General features: G+C 40.3%; 2 protein-coding genes across 2 annotated transcripts in view; one reads left to right on the top strand and one right to left on the bottom strand.

Moving 5' to 3' along the window:
- Nucleotides 1-627, top strand: part of cntnap2b (contactin associated protein 2b) — a 28063-nt gene extending 27436 nt beyond the window's left edge. The window contains exon 25 of the mRNA XM_073492200.1: nucleotides 115-627. Within this exon, the coding sequence (XP_073348301.1) occupies nucleotides 115-314 (200 nt within the window). The 3' untranslated portion in view covers nucleotides 315-627. The remainder of the gene's footprint in view (nucleotides 1-114) is intronic.
- Nucleotides 628-5344: 4717 nt separating this feature from the next.
- tgs1 (trimethylguanosine synthase 1) lies at nucleotides 5345-19057 on the bottom strand. The gene is made up of 15 exons (XM_073492145.1): nucleotides 18853-19057; nucleotides 18670-18728; nucleotides 18383-18495; nucleotides 17493-17565; nucleotides 17305-17382; nucleotides 15106-15627; nucleotides 13273-13396; nucleotides 12993-13079; nucleotides 11996-12146; nucleotides 11312-11708; nucleotides 9594-9755; nucleotides 8901-9047; nucleotides 7434-7650; nucleotides 7027-7105; nucleotides 5345-5726 (listed from the first exon to the last, which is right to left on the bottom strand). The coding sequence occupies exons 1-15, from the start codon at nucleotides 18966-18968 to the stop codon at nucleotides 5610-5612; spliced, it is 2442 nt and encodes an 813-aa protein (XP_073348246.1). The 5' UTR covers nucleotides 18969-19057; the 3' UTR covers nucleotides 5345-5609.
- Nucleotides 19058-19529: the final 472 nt, after the last annotated feature.

Raw genomic sequence — 19529 nt, 5'->3', positions numbered from 1 at the left:
ATGACTGAGAACCTTCATCAACATTGAGTTACATTATTGGGCACTCTGCAACTTCATCAGACAGCAAACTTTCCAGTCTGTTATAAAAGAAGTGCTCGTCTGCTTTGTTTCCAGGCATTATCTCCATGGTGATCTTCACTGTCCTCTGCATCATGGTGTTTGTTATCCGCCACATGTTCCGTCATAAAGGATCCTACCACACCAACGAGGCCAAGGGAGCAGAGTCGGCAGACTGCGCTGACGCAGCAATCATCGTCAATGACCCTGCCTTCACCGAAACCATCGACGAGAGCAAGAAGGAGTGGTTCATCTGAGCCTCTCTCAACAACACGGACACATGACGTTAGGATGTATTTAGTTTTCTAAGCATAGGGAGTAGTTGTGCGGTCTGTTGGTGGTGATGATGACCTGTGGAACCTCGAGGATGTAGAATGTGAGCGGTTTATTCAAAAACTTTATGGACAATGGACATGGCATTACAGCATGGGTATTAAAGCACAGGGCACAGTGCTGCCTTGCAGAGCCAAGTGGACGTGTGGAGCAGTTTATTTTAACCTTATTTGCAATAGACAGTGTGACAGGATGACAACCTTCAGGTGGAGTAGAGGATGGTGCTGTGAAGTTACAGGCCTCGGTGGATTGAGTGTGTGTTCATTAGCTTTTATTTTACTATTTCGTTAAATCATTTTTAATTTGATATCAATTTAATTTATTTATTTATTCATATTTAAGTCATATATTTTTTCATAAAAGTTCATATTTTGCATTTATTTTTATAGATTCATATCTGTATGCCTTTGTGCAATATACTGGTATATCAGAAGATTATGTCATTAATGGTAATGATCATTAATCCCAATAATCCTCCACAGCTGTAACAATGCTTACATATACCAGTTTATTTTGTATTAAATCTCATGTTTGCCTTATTTATATTTATTTATTTTAGTTTTATTTCAGCCCTTAAGACTGAAAGCTTTGTGTGTGTATGTGTGTGTGTGTGTGTGTGTGTGTTCTTTTTACACTTGCTTGCTTGTCTGTGAAGGAGATGTAGCCATGACTTTGTCAGCATCATTTGGATTAAGAACTGGGTGTTAAAGAAACGTCACACTTTTTATTTTATTTTTTGCATCTACATATCTGACAGTGTCTCTTTATGATCTTTGAGTATTGATTGTTGCAACTATTAATGATTGCATTATTTTTTTGCCAAAGGACTTCAGGCTTGAGTTCAGTGTTTGAAGAATGAACTGAGTCCTGTCAGTCCACAAGAGCTTGACTCGCTGTTTTGTTTTGGTTGTTTTGGTTTTATTGATGCTGCCTCTGTTAGCAATGTCAGTCCGTGATAATGAGACAACATTTGTGTAAAAGAAACATTGCAACATCTTCTCGTGTGCCATGTGACCCTGAGTCAGATAAGTTCAGTACAGTTGCATCCAGTACAGAGACAGGTGGGGAATGAGTTTAGCCTAGCTTAGCGCAAAGATTGGAAGCAGAGGAAAGCTGCTAGCCTAACTCCATCACAAGCAAACGGATACACCCCCCAACAACTCCAAAGCTGTCTCATGAAGTCGTAGCTCACAACTTTTTTTCCAAGAGCTCAGCTTTATTAATAGGAGAGATATGACCAATAGGCAATGTTAAGGGGGGATGCTATCCCCCTTGTTAGCCTAATGAGCCAAGGGGAGGTTTGGTGTTTCAGTCAATTAAGAACCATCCTCAACACTAACCTACACCCACAACCATATTTTTTCTGTTCCCACACAGCATAAATGTACGAAACGTAGCTGGGAGTTGGAAGTAGGCCTGTAGTCAGCCATTGATGTCGAGCTGGAGACAAGTCTAGGTCAAAGAGGTTTTGAGGTAAATTCAAGGCCGTGTCCCAAAGGGAGCCAAGTGCAAGTTAAGGCCAAATGGGCTGGACTTAAAAAACAAGAAGAAGCTAGTAACAGTGAACACCTCAAGGAAATATAACTCAAAATAAGCAAAAGCAAAATAAATATATTAGAAAAAAATATGCTGCAGGTTAACTATGAAAATCTGTTATTTTTAAGTTTTACGTAGAAGACACACAATGAAAAAAGCGGATGAGGATTAGGACCACTGTAAAAACAACTGAGGATTGACTGTTTTTTCATTACTGGTGATTTATTATTTTTTCTTCATTCTTCAAATCTCAGTCAGAATTCTGTTAAAATAATAATGTTAATGGAAGTTAATGACACATAAGAACAGTGAACAAGATACTACAAAAAATGTACATCTCTAAGAGGATGTGGCCTCCCACCAGCAGCAGAGCAGCCTCTCTGGTCCGCTCAGGCTGTTCACAAAAACAAAATAAAAAGCTTATTTGGAGAAAATTGACCAGAGACAAAGTGAGGATGGAGGCTAGGCTAGCAGTTTTCCCTGCATTCAGACAGCAAGTAACAAGTAAAACAAGTTCGTGCTCGCCAAAATGGACATTGCTTTTTCCTGAACAAGGACATGAACTCATCACCCTCTATTTGCAGCATGTTACAAATTTCCAGAGCTTCTGAGAAATTCATTCTTATTCCCATGTAAGATAGTGTTTTGGTTAGAGAGACGATATTGATTTGATAAGGCTTAGTGAATCTGTGTAAGCCTTATCTGGCAGGTGAGGCCAGCTTCTTCCAAACGGGACGGCTGCAGCACGATGGGCTGAAGTGACTCTTAGTTCAGGATTTTCCTGAACTCGGTACTTTTAAACTTGAGCTGTCTTTGATTTTCATGAAGTAGAATGATGTTTCTGCAAAAGAATGTTTGTTAACCACATACAAAACTATGGCTTACATCCTGACATTTGATTGTATTGCCTTTGTATTCCTTTGACTGCACTGCAGTATAATGGCATGCTGTTTGACACTGAATGACACACATTTCTGTTTGATAAGCCACTGTAGCATCACATTGCTTTTTCTTCATGTTATATGTATAAAACGTTGCCGGAATGTTCTTTTTATAGCTAATTTCTCTGATTACTTTGTGCTTTTCTCATTGTCTTGAAAAATTTGATGCTTCCTCTTGGAAAGAACAGTAAAACATGAGTACACATCTTACACTGGCTAATGTTAGATTTTTGATCAAAGCTGGATCCAGCTGGCATCTGTACGGAAAATGATTAGGGCCACTGTAATATCACATTTTTAAGTTTTGACTTTTTTTTCAGCTACATGAAACATGAAAAACCTTTGTAAAAATTGAGACCTAGAAGAACTGTTGAATCCAACTAGGGTCACTGTAAAATGAGTTCTTACATATCTCTTTTAGAATTCTGACTTTTCTTGAGAAAAAAGCAGAATACTGACTTTAACCTCAGAATTGTGAAAAACAAGTCAGAACGTTTTTCTTTTTCTTTCTAAGTGGCCCCAGTCCTCCTTTGTAATACTGGGGGAAGTGAACTAACCGGATAATTGGTTAAAACAGAAAATGACATTGTGTACTTCAGAAAACAGATGGAGATGATAGTTACATAAAACATATGAGCAGACGCAGACACATGGACTGGTTGATGCCAGTGACAAGACTTCCTGGAAGAAACTAAATCTACTGTATATCTGCCACAAAAGAATACGTGCTGATTAGAGTCTGTCGTGTTCAGTATTTGTGATCAGATGATAATACACTCATCTAGAGACAACGGGACACTTTGCTGGATATTGACCTGCGGCCGGCTTTGCAACATGCATCTTTTTGCCTGCATGATCTATAATAAACGTGATTCTATTTGATATAACTTAAACACTTGGACATACAGGATAAAATAGTAAAACGATAAAAGAATCACTTCAGAGCACATTTGTGCAAGTTAATTTTTAACAAATATTAAAAATGAAACTGTCCCTGCTGCCCTGATCTCCACAGGTTGCTCATTCCACAGTCGAGGAGCCCTGACAGCAAAGGACCTGATCACCTTTCTGGCTACACTTTGAGATTAGCATGATAAAGAGAAAAGCATTTGCAGCGGTGTGTGTGGTGGAAGGTGTTAAGGTAAGCAATATAACAAGTTGTAGGGACTGTAAGTGAAGCAGTTTATATGATACTTCTAGATACTAGGGTTAGGGTTAGGTACTAGATACTAGTAGATACTACTTGTCTCAGTTAAAATCCTTTTTTTTTTTTTTTACAAGATATATTTACACAATTACAAAACTCTGAGAACAAATCAGATACATTGTACCTAAACTCAGAAGTTCAGAAATTGATTGGTCAGTTCTAGGTTCACCACTGGTATGTTGCTCTCCAAGAGACAACAAAGTGGTCAATACCAGTGGTACCCTTGAGCAAGTTAGATCATAATAAATTTACACTTAAAAATATAAATACAGCATTCAAACAAAACATATGTTGGCTTCACACAGCTCAGGATCACACATGGATTTTAAAAGACTTCATTTACACACTCGTTAAGACTGAAATTCTTCTGTAGGTGCTGAGATACATCTTCAATGTAGCCTCTAAGCTAAAGGTGTGAGCACACACCCTGTTTGAGGCTGTAAATAACAATTTTTCAAATCAATTTGGGATCTTTCTGAGACTAAGATTACACTGAACAAGCTGTATGGAGCCATGACTGGTGAGCAAAGGGAATGTGAAGACCACCAAACCCCCTGAGGTTTTTAGGATTTATCGGGTGAAACAAAGAGTCTTTGGAAGGGGTGGGTTGAACCTTTTTGACCTGTTACAATGTAATGAAATGTAGTGTTATTTTTTAATATATTTTGGCCTTTTGGTGCCTTTATTATGAAACTGACAGTCAGAGATTATGACTGAAAAGGGGGAAAGATTGAAAGCTGGACTGCTGCCCCAAAGACACAGCCTCTGTACATAGAGCGCTCACTCTACCAACTGACCTTAATCTCATCATGTCAGCTGCTAGACTGATACAAAAAACATATTCAAATTCACTGCAACTGTTACCAAACTATTGTATAAAAAAGTCTGCACATCACAGTGATTTTTTACATTTTGCTACGACATGATTCAGACAGCATGTTATTTTTAATGAAGTTACTAAATTTACATCTGACCTGAAATGCCATAAATGAAAGACAGGGTGGGCAGAAGTACCACCGTGAAACCAGGGCTTTAATTCAAGAACTGGATAACATATTCACTAAAGTAACAAAGTGTTTAACTGTGTTTGATCCATTCACGCTAAGATTCTGTACGACAATAATGTGAAGCCGCACAGTTCATCTAAGGTGGCTTCTCATCATGTGATCCAAGATTAACCACATTCTGTTGTTACTTAACTTGACCAGGCCTGAAACTACACTGAATAATGTAATGAAACTGTTATTGACAAGGAAGATGACACCAAACATTTAACGTTCTGAAAAACATTTATTAGTGCTAATGTACAATAAAAATAGGATAAAAAATATAAATCAATGTTGTAAAACTCTCAGAACTCCAGTATTCTGCATAAAATGCAAATGTAAATCCAATTGTACTTGTTGATACTTGAATGGTGCTTATTGTAATTCAAAGGAAGTGGAGTTGAGAGAAGGTGAGTATAGCCCGTTAGGCCCGAGTAGAAACTTCTGTTCCTTTCTCATATAGTGGATGAAGAAACCTTCATTTGTCATTCATTCACTGTCAGACTTTATCAAGCTGCCAAAGTACGCAGTCACAGTCTTCAGCTTGTTGTTGAGCAAGTTCTGCTCCACCTCCACCTTTCCTCCTGGACCAGCCAGAGAGGCTACCTGTTGAGAGATTAACATGGAGATGATATAATGTCAGACAGGTGTTGTTCCAGTCCCTCAAACTGTTGGTTAATATTGTTAAACCAGACCAGAATAGATATCAGAATTAGTAGTAGTACTAATGGTAGTATTATTTTCAAATATTACTGAAACTGATTCCGTGATCCAAACTTTAAAAAGGTGAAACCACAGAACATGCTTTCATAGCCATTCCCATCTACCCATTCCATTTACACTAAACCTTTTTGGAACCTGTTAATATGTTTTTCAGATTCTTTGACTATGACTATGACATTAGATGACCTCACATTTGGGACACCAATTCTCGATCTACTCCAGATTTTCCGTCCCCATATGGTGAAAATGTATGAAAAAGTGCTGCTGCATCAGTCTTCTTGTGAAGATAATGAATGTGGTTTGTCCCTCCGTAATACAGTATCTTCCAATACATTACCGGTGCAATGTATGTACTGGTACATTCTCCAAATGTAACCAAAATAAATCAGCCAATTCAGTATGTGACCATATCAATTGTGGTTAACATTTTACAGTAGCTAGTACTGTAGACCATATTGACATATATGTCTGACGTCAAGCCCCTCAAGGGTGCGAGGCTTGAATGCTGAAATAATGTTATGTTGCTCTGCTCCAGCCGTATAAACATAGTTAATGTGATCAACTCTTAATCATGTTCATCATGGCACCATGGAGGGACATCAGGCCAGATTTAAAGATAAAACAACATCATGATAACCCATTAGGTTGACATTTCCTGTTGCATAGTGTAACACTATCGAACAGAAATGTCAGCTAGGAAATGGTTGAATGCTAACGTTAGTGGTTGTCTAACGGAAGCTAAAAGGGTTATCTTGAAATGCGGTCAGATGTCCCTCTTGATTTTCATTACCCACTCGCAGCAGGAACGCAGCAGCACGACATTTAGACTTCCTTCCCTGAGCGTGATGTCAGAGGAAAATGGGCGCCGTGTGAATATGATATATAACACATTTTGACCATTAGTTCAATGAATTGATCTTCTGTCAGCAAATTAGATATACAAATCCACCATCATAACAAATTAGAGTTCCACTGGGGGCGTTGACCCCTGTATTCCTGCCTACAGGTCTATTCAGTTATAACAGTTTTGTACAATTTTACAAAATTGTTTGTTCGATTCACCTTAAATGTTTAACAGACAGAAAGCCTATAGCAGAGTAAATGATGTTAGTGTTCTCGTGCAATAACTTATGTCCTGTTCACCACTCATGCACCCACACACAAACACAATTAACATACGGACCTGATCCATGTCAGCATTGCGAGGCAGAAAGTAAACTATGTTGTCTGATATCAGCTTGGCCAGGCGGAAAATCTCAAATGTGTCTACTGTTAAAGATGAAAACCATTATTTCATAGAAACACAGTGCTACAGGAGAGCTCGTGGAGTGTTCGATATATAAGGGCTCACTCTATGTAATGTAAGGATAATCTGCCCAGTTACATTTCAGTATTTCATGTACAAGTGGAAATTTTGTCTAGATGATGTTGAGAGAAGCTTGAAAATGTGCAACAATGCTACAAGTACTGAAATGAAATGTGTGTAAATACAACAACGCAACTTTTGTGGGATTCACTAACATATTATTTTTCTGCTCAATGAAAGAACATGATTTACAGTATATATTTTAAAATAACATGAAAGGATATCCATCAGGTTCCATCATGGTCTTGATGTCAAACACTTCAGCAGTCAGGTAGTCAGGCCCTCCCCACGGTGGAGACAGGAAGACCACATCACCGCGGAGACGGGGTGCCAGCTGAAGGAAGTCTCCTTGCACAAAGTCTATTCGGTCAGCAACGCGGTAAACTGTAGCATTGTGCCGCGCCAAGTCCAACCGCACCGGATCAATGTCAATGGCCAGGACTGAGGACCAGCAGAAGAAAGAGACAGTGATTACACAGTTTTTACCTCTGTGTCATATATGTATGTATGTACAGGGACTGTGACACTGCTAATCCTGCATGAAGACTCACTGGACAGCTCATCAGAGTTAAAACACACAGAACATTTAAACTTGGGGGCAGTTCAGAGACTTGAATGTTAATTGGAAGTATTCACATTTGACTTCTTATGGAGTTCCTCAGGGGAGCACCTTGGGCCCATTCCATTTTCTTTATACATGTTCCCTACAGGATACCATTTCTTATCATAATGCTAAACACCACTGTCAGGCAGATGGAACACAATAGTACATCTGTTTCTCCAGATTAACAGTTTTTTTGAGTTCGGTCATCTGTTCCAGGTACAGCATGCCGCGAAGTACAGGGACGCGTCCATTCACCTGCTCAGTCTGTCTTTTTGTACAGAGGTGATTTACTGCAGATCCGACCCGGACTCTGATCTGGATCATATTAATGAGGAAATTATGTTCTGGTTTTCCCTCTGATGTTCTCTGGCTGCTCTGCCTGACTGCTTGGTGGTTTACTAAGTTTCCTGATTGACAGGTAGCTTTACTTATTGCTTAAAGTAACGGTTAACTGTAACACTGTAACATTAGCTGCTGTTAGATAGTTAGCTCAGTTAGCCATGCAGTTTGTGGTCCTATTAGCTAATCCTCTCCATTTGGTTCCCCCCTGCCCTGGGCCTGAAAAACCTTCTCCAGGCAGTCTGAAGCTCCTGTGCTAGAGGTTAAAAAAGTCTCCCAGTCTGAGAAGATTCAGCTAGCTGGTAGAACCGCTAACTATAGCTGCTAAATGAACCAACTAGCTGCACAGTTAATGGAGCTTCTGATTCATAAGGAAACTATGTAAAATACCAAGCTATTTTCTCCATTAAATATTCTCCAGGACAATAAAATTATCAAGTTGTGTTTTCTACAGTAATCAGTAAGACTTGGCCTCATCAAGTTCAGTGTCCAATATATCTATCGACGAGCACACAGCTGTTAGAGGATTTTTAGCTTTCCTGCACAATCTGACTCTCCGTTAGATTTTGGTAGATGTAAAAAGCAACCCAACAAAAATCATGTCAGTATCAAAATCTGTGAGGGATGTTTGTTGAATGCCACAAGGAATTAAAGGCTTAAGCCAAAAGGGTCCAATCCCATACTAGCATGGTGTACCTAATAATGAGGCTAGCGAGTGTATATTGTTAACTCAGTTAACCAGGTTCACCTCTCTTTCCAGTGAGGGCGAACTGGATGGCGTTTCCTCCCACACCACAGAAGGCGTCAATGACCAGCTGAGAATCAGAGAAGCTGTGCTCCACCCTGAGAGCGATGTGCTCAGCAATCCGCTCTGGTGTCACAGAGAACCAGCCCTCTGAAACACAAAACATGCATTGTCAAGTCAGATGGATGAAGTCTGTAATCTTCTAGGAGGGAGCTGTAAGGTTGTTTCAAACCCACAGAGAAAGCTTTCATTTTTTTCTGTAGCTGATGTCACTTAAAATGTGTAAGTACATTGTGGTGAGGTATAATACTAAAATAATGAAAAAGGTACAATCATTTCAAAAGTACTAGTACACAAACATAAAGACTAAATACATGTAATATATTAAGGAGAGCAAATGGAATACTTCTTCCACCTTCTGTCCCACTAAGACTCATTCATCTGCTTCAACTGCATGAGAATCGTCCAAAACTGGAGATTCTACACACATTCTCAGCCTGAACTTGCTCATGCTGATGTCGGAAGAAATCTGATATCTAATTCTCCTTGTGGCTCAGTAGCACTACAGCTGGGAACCTGGCTTTAACCACAGCCTCTTTATTTATGGAGCTGGACATTTTTATTCAATATATTTGCTGATGGTGCTGATAACAACAGAGTGAATTCTCTGTTAGTGCATGTAGAGTTCAGACTGACCTCGGTCCAGCTTTATCCCTTCATCAAAGAGAGAGAAGAGTCTGTAGCGTTGAGCCCAGTATTTCGCCAGCTCCGGTTCAGCTGCCATCTCAGCCGGGACCTGCTGCTTCCTCCCTCGCTTGTTCTTCTTCTTTGTTTTCTTTCCATCTTTTCTTCTCTGTTCTACACACATACATACATATTCTTCATTATAGGACTGTCTCAAGTTTCACGAGGACTGTATTATTATCAGGGGTGTACTGCTATTTGTTTAAGTAACGGAGCGCATATAAGATGCACGCACTTTATTTTTAAACAAGAAGATTCTGAACTTTTACCTTTTTTTGCTATTCCAAAAAATGAAAGGATGTTTTGCTGCCTTCATCCTTACTAGTTCGCGTTAGCTGGCTATAAACTGGGCTGAAAGAATTAATTCACAAACACTATCTGCATCTTCTAAGGTGGAACATTTTCTTACATGTAGGGCTGTAGTCAGGATTTCATAGATACTGAGGTTATGCATAGGCCTACTAGAAGGAGCAGCATTACATATGAATTAGAAAAACATCTTCAGCAGCACAATGACCCAGAGGACACGGACTTCTCTCTCATGCATACATGACTTATTGATTATCCTGATATGATCCATCCTGTGGAAGCCCATTTCTGCCAGTTAAAGACCAAAGATTGATGAAAACTTAGCCTTGATAAAAAATATAATAACAGAACATAATTATGAGGTAAGAATGAATGAATGAGACACAAAGTCATAATTCTGAGTTAGAAAGTCAAAAATATTAGTTTAATGTTGACATTTTATAATCAAATTAATGACCTTTGATTCTCATAATTTTGACTTGAACCCATACTTATAACTTTCATTTCACAATTTCAACTTGTTTATCTCAGAATTATGACTTTTTATGTCATATTTATGATTTTTCCCCCATAATTTAAACTGTTTTTTATAGGCTTATCTCATATCTCATAAATATGACTTTTTATGTCATAATCTCTCTCTCTGCCGGTTATGGCTTTATCTCCCACATTTTGTCTTACCATGGGAATATTTATTCATCAACTTAGTATCCTTGTCTCTAACTGGTGGAATCACAGTGAACCTGGGGTAAAGCCTGACAGTAGGTGATAACAGACAGTGTGACTGCAGCAGGTAGGCTGATGGTTCATTCAGAGCTGCTGCTGTGCTGTGTAACTGTTGTCATAATGTTTGTCCCACTCTGAATATTTCTGCCACTGAACATGTCAGAGCAGAAACTCAGAGCCTGGACATGTCACGTTTTAAATGAATATATGTTCCTAGTTTGTTGGCTCAGGTCCTGAACACAGCTGCTGCCTCTGTTCCTGCTGTAACTCTCAGTTAGTTGTAGTGTCGGTGACGTTCAGCCCTTCGGCCCTTGCACACACTGAATGACAGGACGATACTGTACGTGTGCAGCTCGCTACATGTATGTCACCTAATGTAACGAGCTGCGCATGAAGAGCTGTTCAGCCTTGTTAATGACAAGATGCCTTTATTCAAAACACACCTTAAAACTAAATACTTTCAGCAACTCATCACTTTAACATTTTAACATTCAACTGGATTATGCAAACTGTGAACATTTTATTTCCTCACTTGGATGAAAAAAGTGGCAGAGCCTCGCTCCGACAGCACCGCACCTCGGATTATTTCTACAAACAAAAATATATCAGGATCATTTGACAGATGCAACACTTACCTCTGCTGCCTTCAGGTGGATCTGGCAGGAGAAATTCGGGAATTTCTACACATGGTAGCTGTCTACCAGGCTGCTCCTTCTCTTGCTCCTCCTCTTCGTCACTCTTACGATCCATAGTCCACAAAGCAGAGTGGGAGGAGGTGCTGGGCTGAGTGCACGTCCTCCTTTCTGCGTCTAAACTGTACAGAGAAACAGAACTCTCTTCTTCCACCGTCTCTTTATTTTCTTCCACAGCACTCTTCATCTCCGTCCTCTCCCTCTTCACCTCTTCACCTGTCATTTCTCCCAGAGATGGGGGCCTGTCCTCAGCTTCCTGTTTGCATCCTTCTCCCATCTCACCTGCTTCAAATGGAGTCATCTGTGTCTCTCTCTGGTTCTTTTCAAGGAACCTTTGGACCTGTGAAACAAAGTCAAGGTCTTTTATGCTACTTTCCATTTCTGACTGTCATTGACTATACACTCAAGACTGTGCAGTTTGGAGAATCGACTTTGCATAAAAGTTGGGAATATCCAACATGGCAGCTCAGGTGAGTCTGTTCTGATAACTTTACCTATTAAGTCCATTCCAAGCAATCAATTCAGGAGTCAGAACCTCCCCCCAGTTAAAAAATCCTCCCTTCCTCTGTCCCCAGTCTTACAGGTGTCTCAGACAGTGGAAACCTTAAAACACTTTACAGCAGGTACCTTGTGGAGGGTGGTGCTGATCTGTGGCTGTGTGTCATCTCCACCCGTCTCTGTGAACCTGGTGTGTTTGCTGATGCTGCTGACTGTTCTCTTAGTCCACCTCTGACGCTTCTGACCAGCACTGCCTCTAAAGCTTAACACACTGGTGAACCTGAGATCCAAACATAAGGACAACATCATCCACAGAGACATTTACACTGACATGACACTTTAAACAGTACGCATACTGTGTTACACTGGTTAAAGAATTCAAAGGCAGCTCCAAAACTATAGGGGGCAGCATAACTGCTTACTGCTGCTCACTAGACTCTTTGCTGTAGCTATCTTCAGCGGTAGAGACAAGCTGCTATTAGCAAGTAGCTCAGTTAGCCATGGAGCTAAAGGGCCCAATCAGCTGACTGGTGGTGCAAGCTTGGATGATGCAGTTAGTCCCCGTGGGCAACAGGGCTCAGCTCGACTGGACTCAGCTGCCTCAGAGTGATGATGTCATTGTTATGAATGTATAAAAAAAGAGACTATATTTATTGTTAATTAACATGGACTTAAAAGAACAATGTATTCCACTTGTTACTGACTTTGTTTTAACAAATCTACACAGCAGAACAGATTGAGAGAGAGAGAGAGAGAGAGAGAGAGAGAGAGAGAGAGAGAGAGAGAGAGCATAGCCATAGATATAAAATAAATGTATACTTTTTTATTCTATATCTATGTGCGTAGAACAATGCCTTTTCAACATCATCTACACTGTACATGTCTGCAATCGGGGTAAACAGGCAAGCTGCTACCATTGTTACAACTGTGCGACAGACTCAGTGCTTCTGCTTGCACTAACTATTGGACATAAAAAACGGGATGTCTGTTGAGTATGGGTTACTGTTCTCTCAGACAGAAAAATGTGTCCTGTGCTGCACTCTACTGGAGACCAAAGGAATGCAAAAGTGGACACATGCACAACCGAATTGAAACAAAAACAGCAGCTTGAACAGATCTGACTTACTGAGGTTCTCGGCTGCGTTTGAGTCCCAGTTTACTCCAAGCTTCCTCAGGTGTCAGTTGTGGGCTCTCCTCCACATCCAGCTCATGACTGCAGACACACAGAAAAGTTAGAAGTCTGTCAGAATTACGACTTTAAACTCAAAATTCTGAGAAAAAAAGATCTGAAATTTTTCACAGTGGCCCGAACGCTCCTCTGCACCTTCATCCACGAGGAAACACTGAATAAAAAAATTTCAGCTTGGAATTTCTAGACATTCAATACGTATACAGTACAAACTCACCTGCGTTTGACTTTAGCATTTCCTCCTCCTGGGGGTTTGTCCTCCTCATCATCATCTTCCCTGTTGGACATTTTATTCCTTGAGTCATTCTGTCTGTCAGAGCTGCCAGGAGCCTGCTGGGAACCTGAGGCAAAACATACAAAATATTTACCAGCACAACACACACCAGACAAGCATTGATATAATGTGCACTTATATATATGTGATTCTGCATAAGAATATGGCCTGAGGACAGCTAGTGTTAATAAGGTGGCATCTGAACCACAAGTTTTGCAACATAAGTCGAAATCATTATTAACCAAAGGTTAACTGCATTTGCAGGCATACAAAAAAGCAAAAAAGAGGCAGGCGTGGTCTTTATGGACGGACATCTAAGTGGTTGGTTGATAGTTGTTGTTTCAGGCTGATGTAAAATGTGTCTGATAGGACTGTGAGTTGCTGGCCTACATCTGCTTGCATTTCCAAATCTCTAGTTCCCATACCTGTCTAAGAACACAAGCATGACACATTTGACAATGAGGTAATGATCCACTGGAATCTTGAGACACAGCCATATTCATAACAGGTGAACACTGGCTGCAAGTGAACAAGCCTCTGATGAGTTCATCTGGGTGTCATCTCAACATATGCTTTAACACAAGGGGATACACTGTAAGGAAATGTGACTCTTTGTACAAAGGTGTGAGGTTGGTCAAAACACAAATTTGCCTAAATTGGTTGCTGACCTACAGATAGTGTAGGATCTGAAATGTATCTTCTTCATTTTTACATATCATAACTGTGTTATATAGAATATATACAATGTTTCTGAATCCTGAAACTTTGATTATTTCCAGGTTTACGGAAAAATATTAAAGGAGCACTCTGTAGTTTTGGGAAAGAAATTTGAATCAGATGAGAAAGATCCTCATTGGCTGATTTTTTCTCTTTGTTTTCATGACTGGATAAACTGAATAAACAAACTGACCTTAAAGGACAACACAGTTTATACTGTTTTACTTTGTTTATATGTGGCGGACCCTGCCACCTTTCTAGCTTCAAACAGTGTTCTGGGACCTTATTTTCCTCTGAGAACAGCTGGTTTATTCACTTGGAAATATACATATTTCTGACTTTGTTTCTCATTAATATTGTAAATATTAAAATTCTGAGTTTGAATTTCTGCTCTAAAACTACACAGTGCCCCTTTAAAGATTTTCAGTATGATCTCAGACTTTTGGACCCCACTGTAAATCCTTCTGCAGTGCATTACAAGTGTGCTGTAATCTACAAAAATAGATTTTTTAAGGCAGCTCTCAGACAGGACGCTCACTGAATGTAGCAAACATCACACGCATGACACTGCTGCACACGCCTATCTCAGAACTACACAGCAAAAGTGGCTGCGCCTCCTCAATTCTTGTCTGATTTGCTGGTTTGCTGTATTCTTTACAGTTGTGGACGTTAGCTCAGGGTCAAAATGACCAATATGGTTCCTCAAATTTGTTGCATTAACAAAGTATTACAATTTTGTGAGGCAGATTTTACACACAGAATGCGTCTGCGTCTCAGTTTGTGCTTTCCAGTAAGTTCATGAAATCTGAAATGTCCCCTGATGTCTGCTTTCAAAATATTGGGTGCATTTTTTTAAGACTTGCTACATCTTTATTGTCAAGTGCCGAGGACAGAAAATCGAGTAATCAACATTAGTAGGCTATCATTTTGTGTGGGCAGCAAACTCCTGATCTTCCACATCTGCGTCATGATGCATCTAGAATCAAGGAAAATCCTCACCTCTGGTAGCATTGTTGACAGTAACACGCAGACACACTCACACCCACACACAGTTATTACCTGCATGTTCAGCTGTGTTCGGCTGTGAGGAGGCAGCAGGTCTCTTGTGATCAGTCCCACCATCAGAGGGATCATCAGCCACTGTCACACACTGTTTGTCAGTCTCTGAGTCGGTCACAGAGCTCCCACCAGCTTCTAATGTGCACTTCTGTCCAAACTGATCATTCAAAACCTCAACACCATCATGAAGAGTCTCGACTTCCTCACTCTGTTGGCTCTCAGCTCTAGTCTGTCCATCCATCCATTCCTCTGGCTGTGTTTCTATGCCTCTGCCCATCACCCCCGCTGCTCCTGCTTCTTCTCCAGTGTTTCCATTACAGACAGACTGGTCAGTGGTCCAGCCCTGTGCCACCCAGTATGAGTACTGCTCCCAGTAGGAGTAGTAGGTCTCTGTGGAATGTTCGTCCCAGAGAGCCTTTGTATCTGGGTCATCCCACGGAGCAGTCACTGTAACTGGATCTTCTGCAGTCTGTGGATGTTTCTCCAGCCAGCTGCTCCACAGCAGAGCTTCACCCTGTTGAGCTGCAGGAGATACACAAGAACAGAGAAGCAATGTTTAATATTTGAGGTGTTAAATGGTTTGTCCTGACTTCTTTAAAAGGATAAGATATATTCGCCGATATTGGTTGCTGACCTACAGATAGTGTAGGATTGTAAATGTATCTTCTTCATTTTACACATCATAACATAACTGTGATCTTAAATGTTTCTGATTCCTCAAATCTTTCCTCAGAACTAGACAGAAAAATTGACCCCACCTCCTAAATTCTTATCTGATTTGCTGGGTTTGCTGTGTTCTTTATGGTTGTGGATGTTAGCTTAGGGTCAAAATGGCTGCCATGGTTGCAAAAATGAGTTGCGTTTCCAAAGTATTTAATTGGTGTGAGGCAGAGTTTACACACAGCATGCATCTTGTCCAGTTTGCGCTTTCCAGTAAGATCACAAAATCCAAAAAGTCTCCAGACTTTCTCCCAAAAATGAAAATCCAGTCATTATCCACTCACCCTCATGCTGTTGGAAGTTGGCGCTTTACAGGAAAACACCATTGCAGGATTCTCCTAAACAACTGAACTAGTTAACTAAAAAAACCCTAAAATGGCTCCATCCAGCTTGTCTGGCATTATACAAGTCTATGGAAGCCCAGAAACCCTAAGCTGATTTCAAAAGACGTTATTTATAAACTGAAATCTTCACTGTAGCTCCGAAGCTAAAAGCGTAAGCCTGCATCCCAGTCTGAAGTGTGTGCTTGATCTTTTTAAATCAATGTAGGTTCTCTGTGCTTCTGGAGACTTGGGTTATGCTGGATGGGCCGTGTGGAGCCATTTCATGTACATTTGTGGTTGTTTTTCATGTTTTAAAACAAGTCTCCAATGACTTCAGTTGTTTAGCAGAATGCTGCAACACCGTCTTGCTGTGAAGCTCCAGAAATGTTTTGTAGACTACGAAACATCACCTGACTTTCCATCAGCATGAGGGTGAGTAGATAATGACGGAGTGACTTTGGATGAACTTATCCTTTAAGACTGTTTTGTCAAACAGCAGTTTGACATATAAAATTGTCAGAATGTAAAAATGTCTAAACATTTACATAATGAGGTGCATATCTGAAACGCAAATGATGCAAAACAAGACACAGGTTAGTGTTCTGTCCCTCTGAGTGAACAATGTCTGAAACATGTTTACAACTGTAGTCCATTGAGGGGAAACATTAAAGGAGCACTGTGTAGTTTTGAAACTACGAAAACTAAGAAACTCAAACTCAGAATTTTAATATCTACAATATTAATGAGGCAATAATACAAACTTTTCTTCCATAAGTGAATAAACCAGCTGTTCTCAGAGGAAAATAAGGTCCCAGAACACTGTTTGAAGCTAGAAAGGTGGCAGGGTCCGCCACATATAAACAAAGTAAAACAGTATAAAGTGTGTTGTCCTTTAAGGTCCGTTTGTTTATTCAGTTTATTCAGTCATGAAAACAAAGAGAGTTTGATTATTTAGTTTGTTTAGGCAGAAAAAAAAAATCAGCCAATGAAGATCTTTCTCTGCTCATTAACATTTATCCCACAAACTACATAGTGCACCTTTAAATGTCATCATTGGGTTGAATTGTACAACTGTGCAGTGTACAAGTGAACAGGAATGTGTACAAGTGTACATGAATGTGTACTTGACAGTAATCCTCATGTCCTCCCTCCTTACCCCAGTAGGCTTCCCAGCCAGTATCTTGGATCCCTCCTGTTCCTTTCTCCAGTGGATCACACACCTCGTTCATCTCAGCTAGGTCAAAAATTGCAAGACAAACAACACCACAAATCCTCCTCATCATCACCATTACAACAACAACAATAATAATAATAATAATAATGCTAATAATTTGATTGCATTACCTTTGTTTTCCTGTAGATCTTCTTCACCTTCCTCCTCTTCAGATGGTACCCAGTCTGAGGCAGGCTTCCTCCTCTGTCACGTGACCAAACACAGGCTCATTCAGCAGCAGAAAGGTGCCTATCATTTTTCAAACCAAGTTTAGATGAAACCAGGCCCATGTCCTCATGATGAAAGCCTCAAATGAGGGGTTCCCATTGGACACCACGCTAAGTTCGGGTACATGTGATATGATGCTACAGTAGCTTGAAAAATGGTGATGTGGGGCACTGGATTTGAGGACAGCGGGGCCGTGCAGACCTTTAGAGGGCCAGGTTCTCAAAGTTATAAAGTGGCGCATGGAATTGGAGCTGCAACGATAAAACAAATAATAATAACTGACAATCAATAGCATTAATAATAATAAAATAGTATATAATTATTATTATATAACAATTAGTTTCAATAATTTTTCAAAAGAAAAGACTTTATAATTAATCATGTAAATAATGAAAATAATTGTTAGTTGCAGTCCTACATGAAATAAGACCTTGAATTATATTGACCCATATTTAGGAAGAATACAACGAGGAATCTTACAGAAGAAACCTCTGTTACATACATATCTTTGTCACAGTTGTTTGACAACCACATTGGAGGGATCACTGAAAGAATTGTGTGTTTACGTGAATATGGGCTTATATATCATTATTAGAATGCTTTTACTCCCCAGTATCAGGATAGGGGGGAAACAACAATATTGGTTGGGCTCTAACTTTCCAAACTGCTTCTGCTGTCATATGTGGCCGAGTCTTTCGTCTTATGGAGGAGGACGAGGTTTCATCTGAACTGGCCTGGAAAAACAACAGACCATCCATTACAGATTACTTTTCATAAAGGTTAAGCAACTTACTGCTCTCCTCTTGGCAGAGGAGCAGGTAAAGGCCAGGGGCAGACCCATGCTGGCCATCAGTTGAGCCTCTTCATCCAACACCTCCTCTTCCTCATCCTCCTCTTCTTCATCATCTGGAAATATTATTTATGGAATCATACTTTCATATATCGATGCAACCTCACAACGCGTGTGCGTGTGTGTATATTCAGTCACTGGAGAACCTCAGTACCAGCAGATCTGAACCCACACCACTGTGACAGTGCCCAGTCCCGCCTGCATGCTGAACACTGAACGGTGTCACTTACCTTCAACTGTCAGGTCAACGGAGAGCAATCTGTTATCAGAGCGGTACAGCTCCCTGTCCCTGGACAGAGGCACAGAACACAGACACAAACAAGCTGCTGAAACTTCATGTAGCCACACTTCACTCTGCAGTACTGTTCATCACACATCCATGTCAGTGCGTGCAGTAGGAAAGAGATGCTCACTGTACGAAGGCTCTGGAGCAGCGACAGTGGACTGTTTCCTCCTCCTCAGTAGATGAGTGTCTCCTGCTGAAGAAGATCTCCGCCACCACCGTCACCCTGCTCCTCTCCAGCATCATGACTGAGTCTGAGCACGCAGCAGCAGCAGCAGCAGCACGAGCACACACGGTCACACACGGGCCACTAGCCGATCACCAGCACGAGCTCCTTCCTGCATCACGTTCAGGCACAACTTCCACCGAACGGAAGACCGACTGACACTTCCCGTCATATCTTTTCAGAATAAAAGCGCTATTTTTGCACATCTTTTTTTGTACAAAAATAAACAACCGAACAACAAAAATGTGGATAAAGACAATGTTCAATATTGTCTATGACGGAATTTTAATAGAAATAAAAATCATGGAAGTCTCTTTTTTTGAAAATGAGAGACACTGTACAGATCTTAGTGCAATGCTGCTCCACACACTTTGAAATAACTTATAAAACAATGTACCATCTAAGTTGATTGAGAACTCGTGTTTTTAAGAAAAAAAGCTGATGGATTCCATATTGAATGGCGTATTTTTTTATTAATACAGGAAAAACTACACATAACAACACAACGATATGATGACTTGAAATATATCCTCACAAAAAGACAAGAAATCAGTTGGACGTGAGAGAGAAAAAAGTAAATA

This window comes from Pagrus major, chromosome 21 (assembly GCF_040436345.1).
Source record: "Pagrus major chromosome 21, Pma_NU_1.0".
In the NCBI taxonomy this organism is placed as follows: Eukaryota; Metazoa; Chordata; class Actinopteri; order Spariformes; family Sparidae; genus Pagrus; species Pagrus major.
Note: the sequence above shows the minus strand (reverse complement) of the source record. Positions and strands in the feature narration are given on the sequence as shown.

Excerpts from the sequence above, each read along its gene's own strand:
- tgs1 (XM_073492145.1), bottom strand. The coding sequence starts at position 18,968 with ATGATGCTGGAGAGGAGCAGGGTGACGGTGGTGGCGGAGATCTTCTTC. Across the intron at positions 17,383-17,492 it reads AGATCTACAGGAAAACAAAG|CTGAGATGAACGAGGTGTGT; the intron begins GTAATGCAATCA and ends TTTTTGACCTAG. Across the intron at positions 9,048-9,593 it reads AGGGATAAAGCTGGACCGAG|AGGGCTGGTTCTCTGTGACA; the intron begins GTCAGTCTGAAC and ends TTTGTGTTTCAG.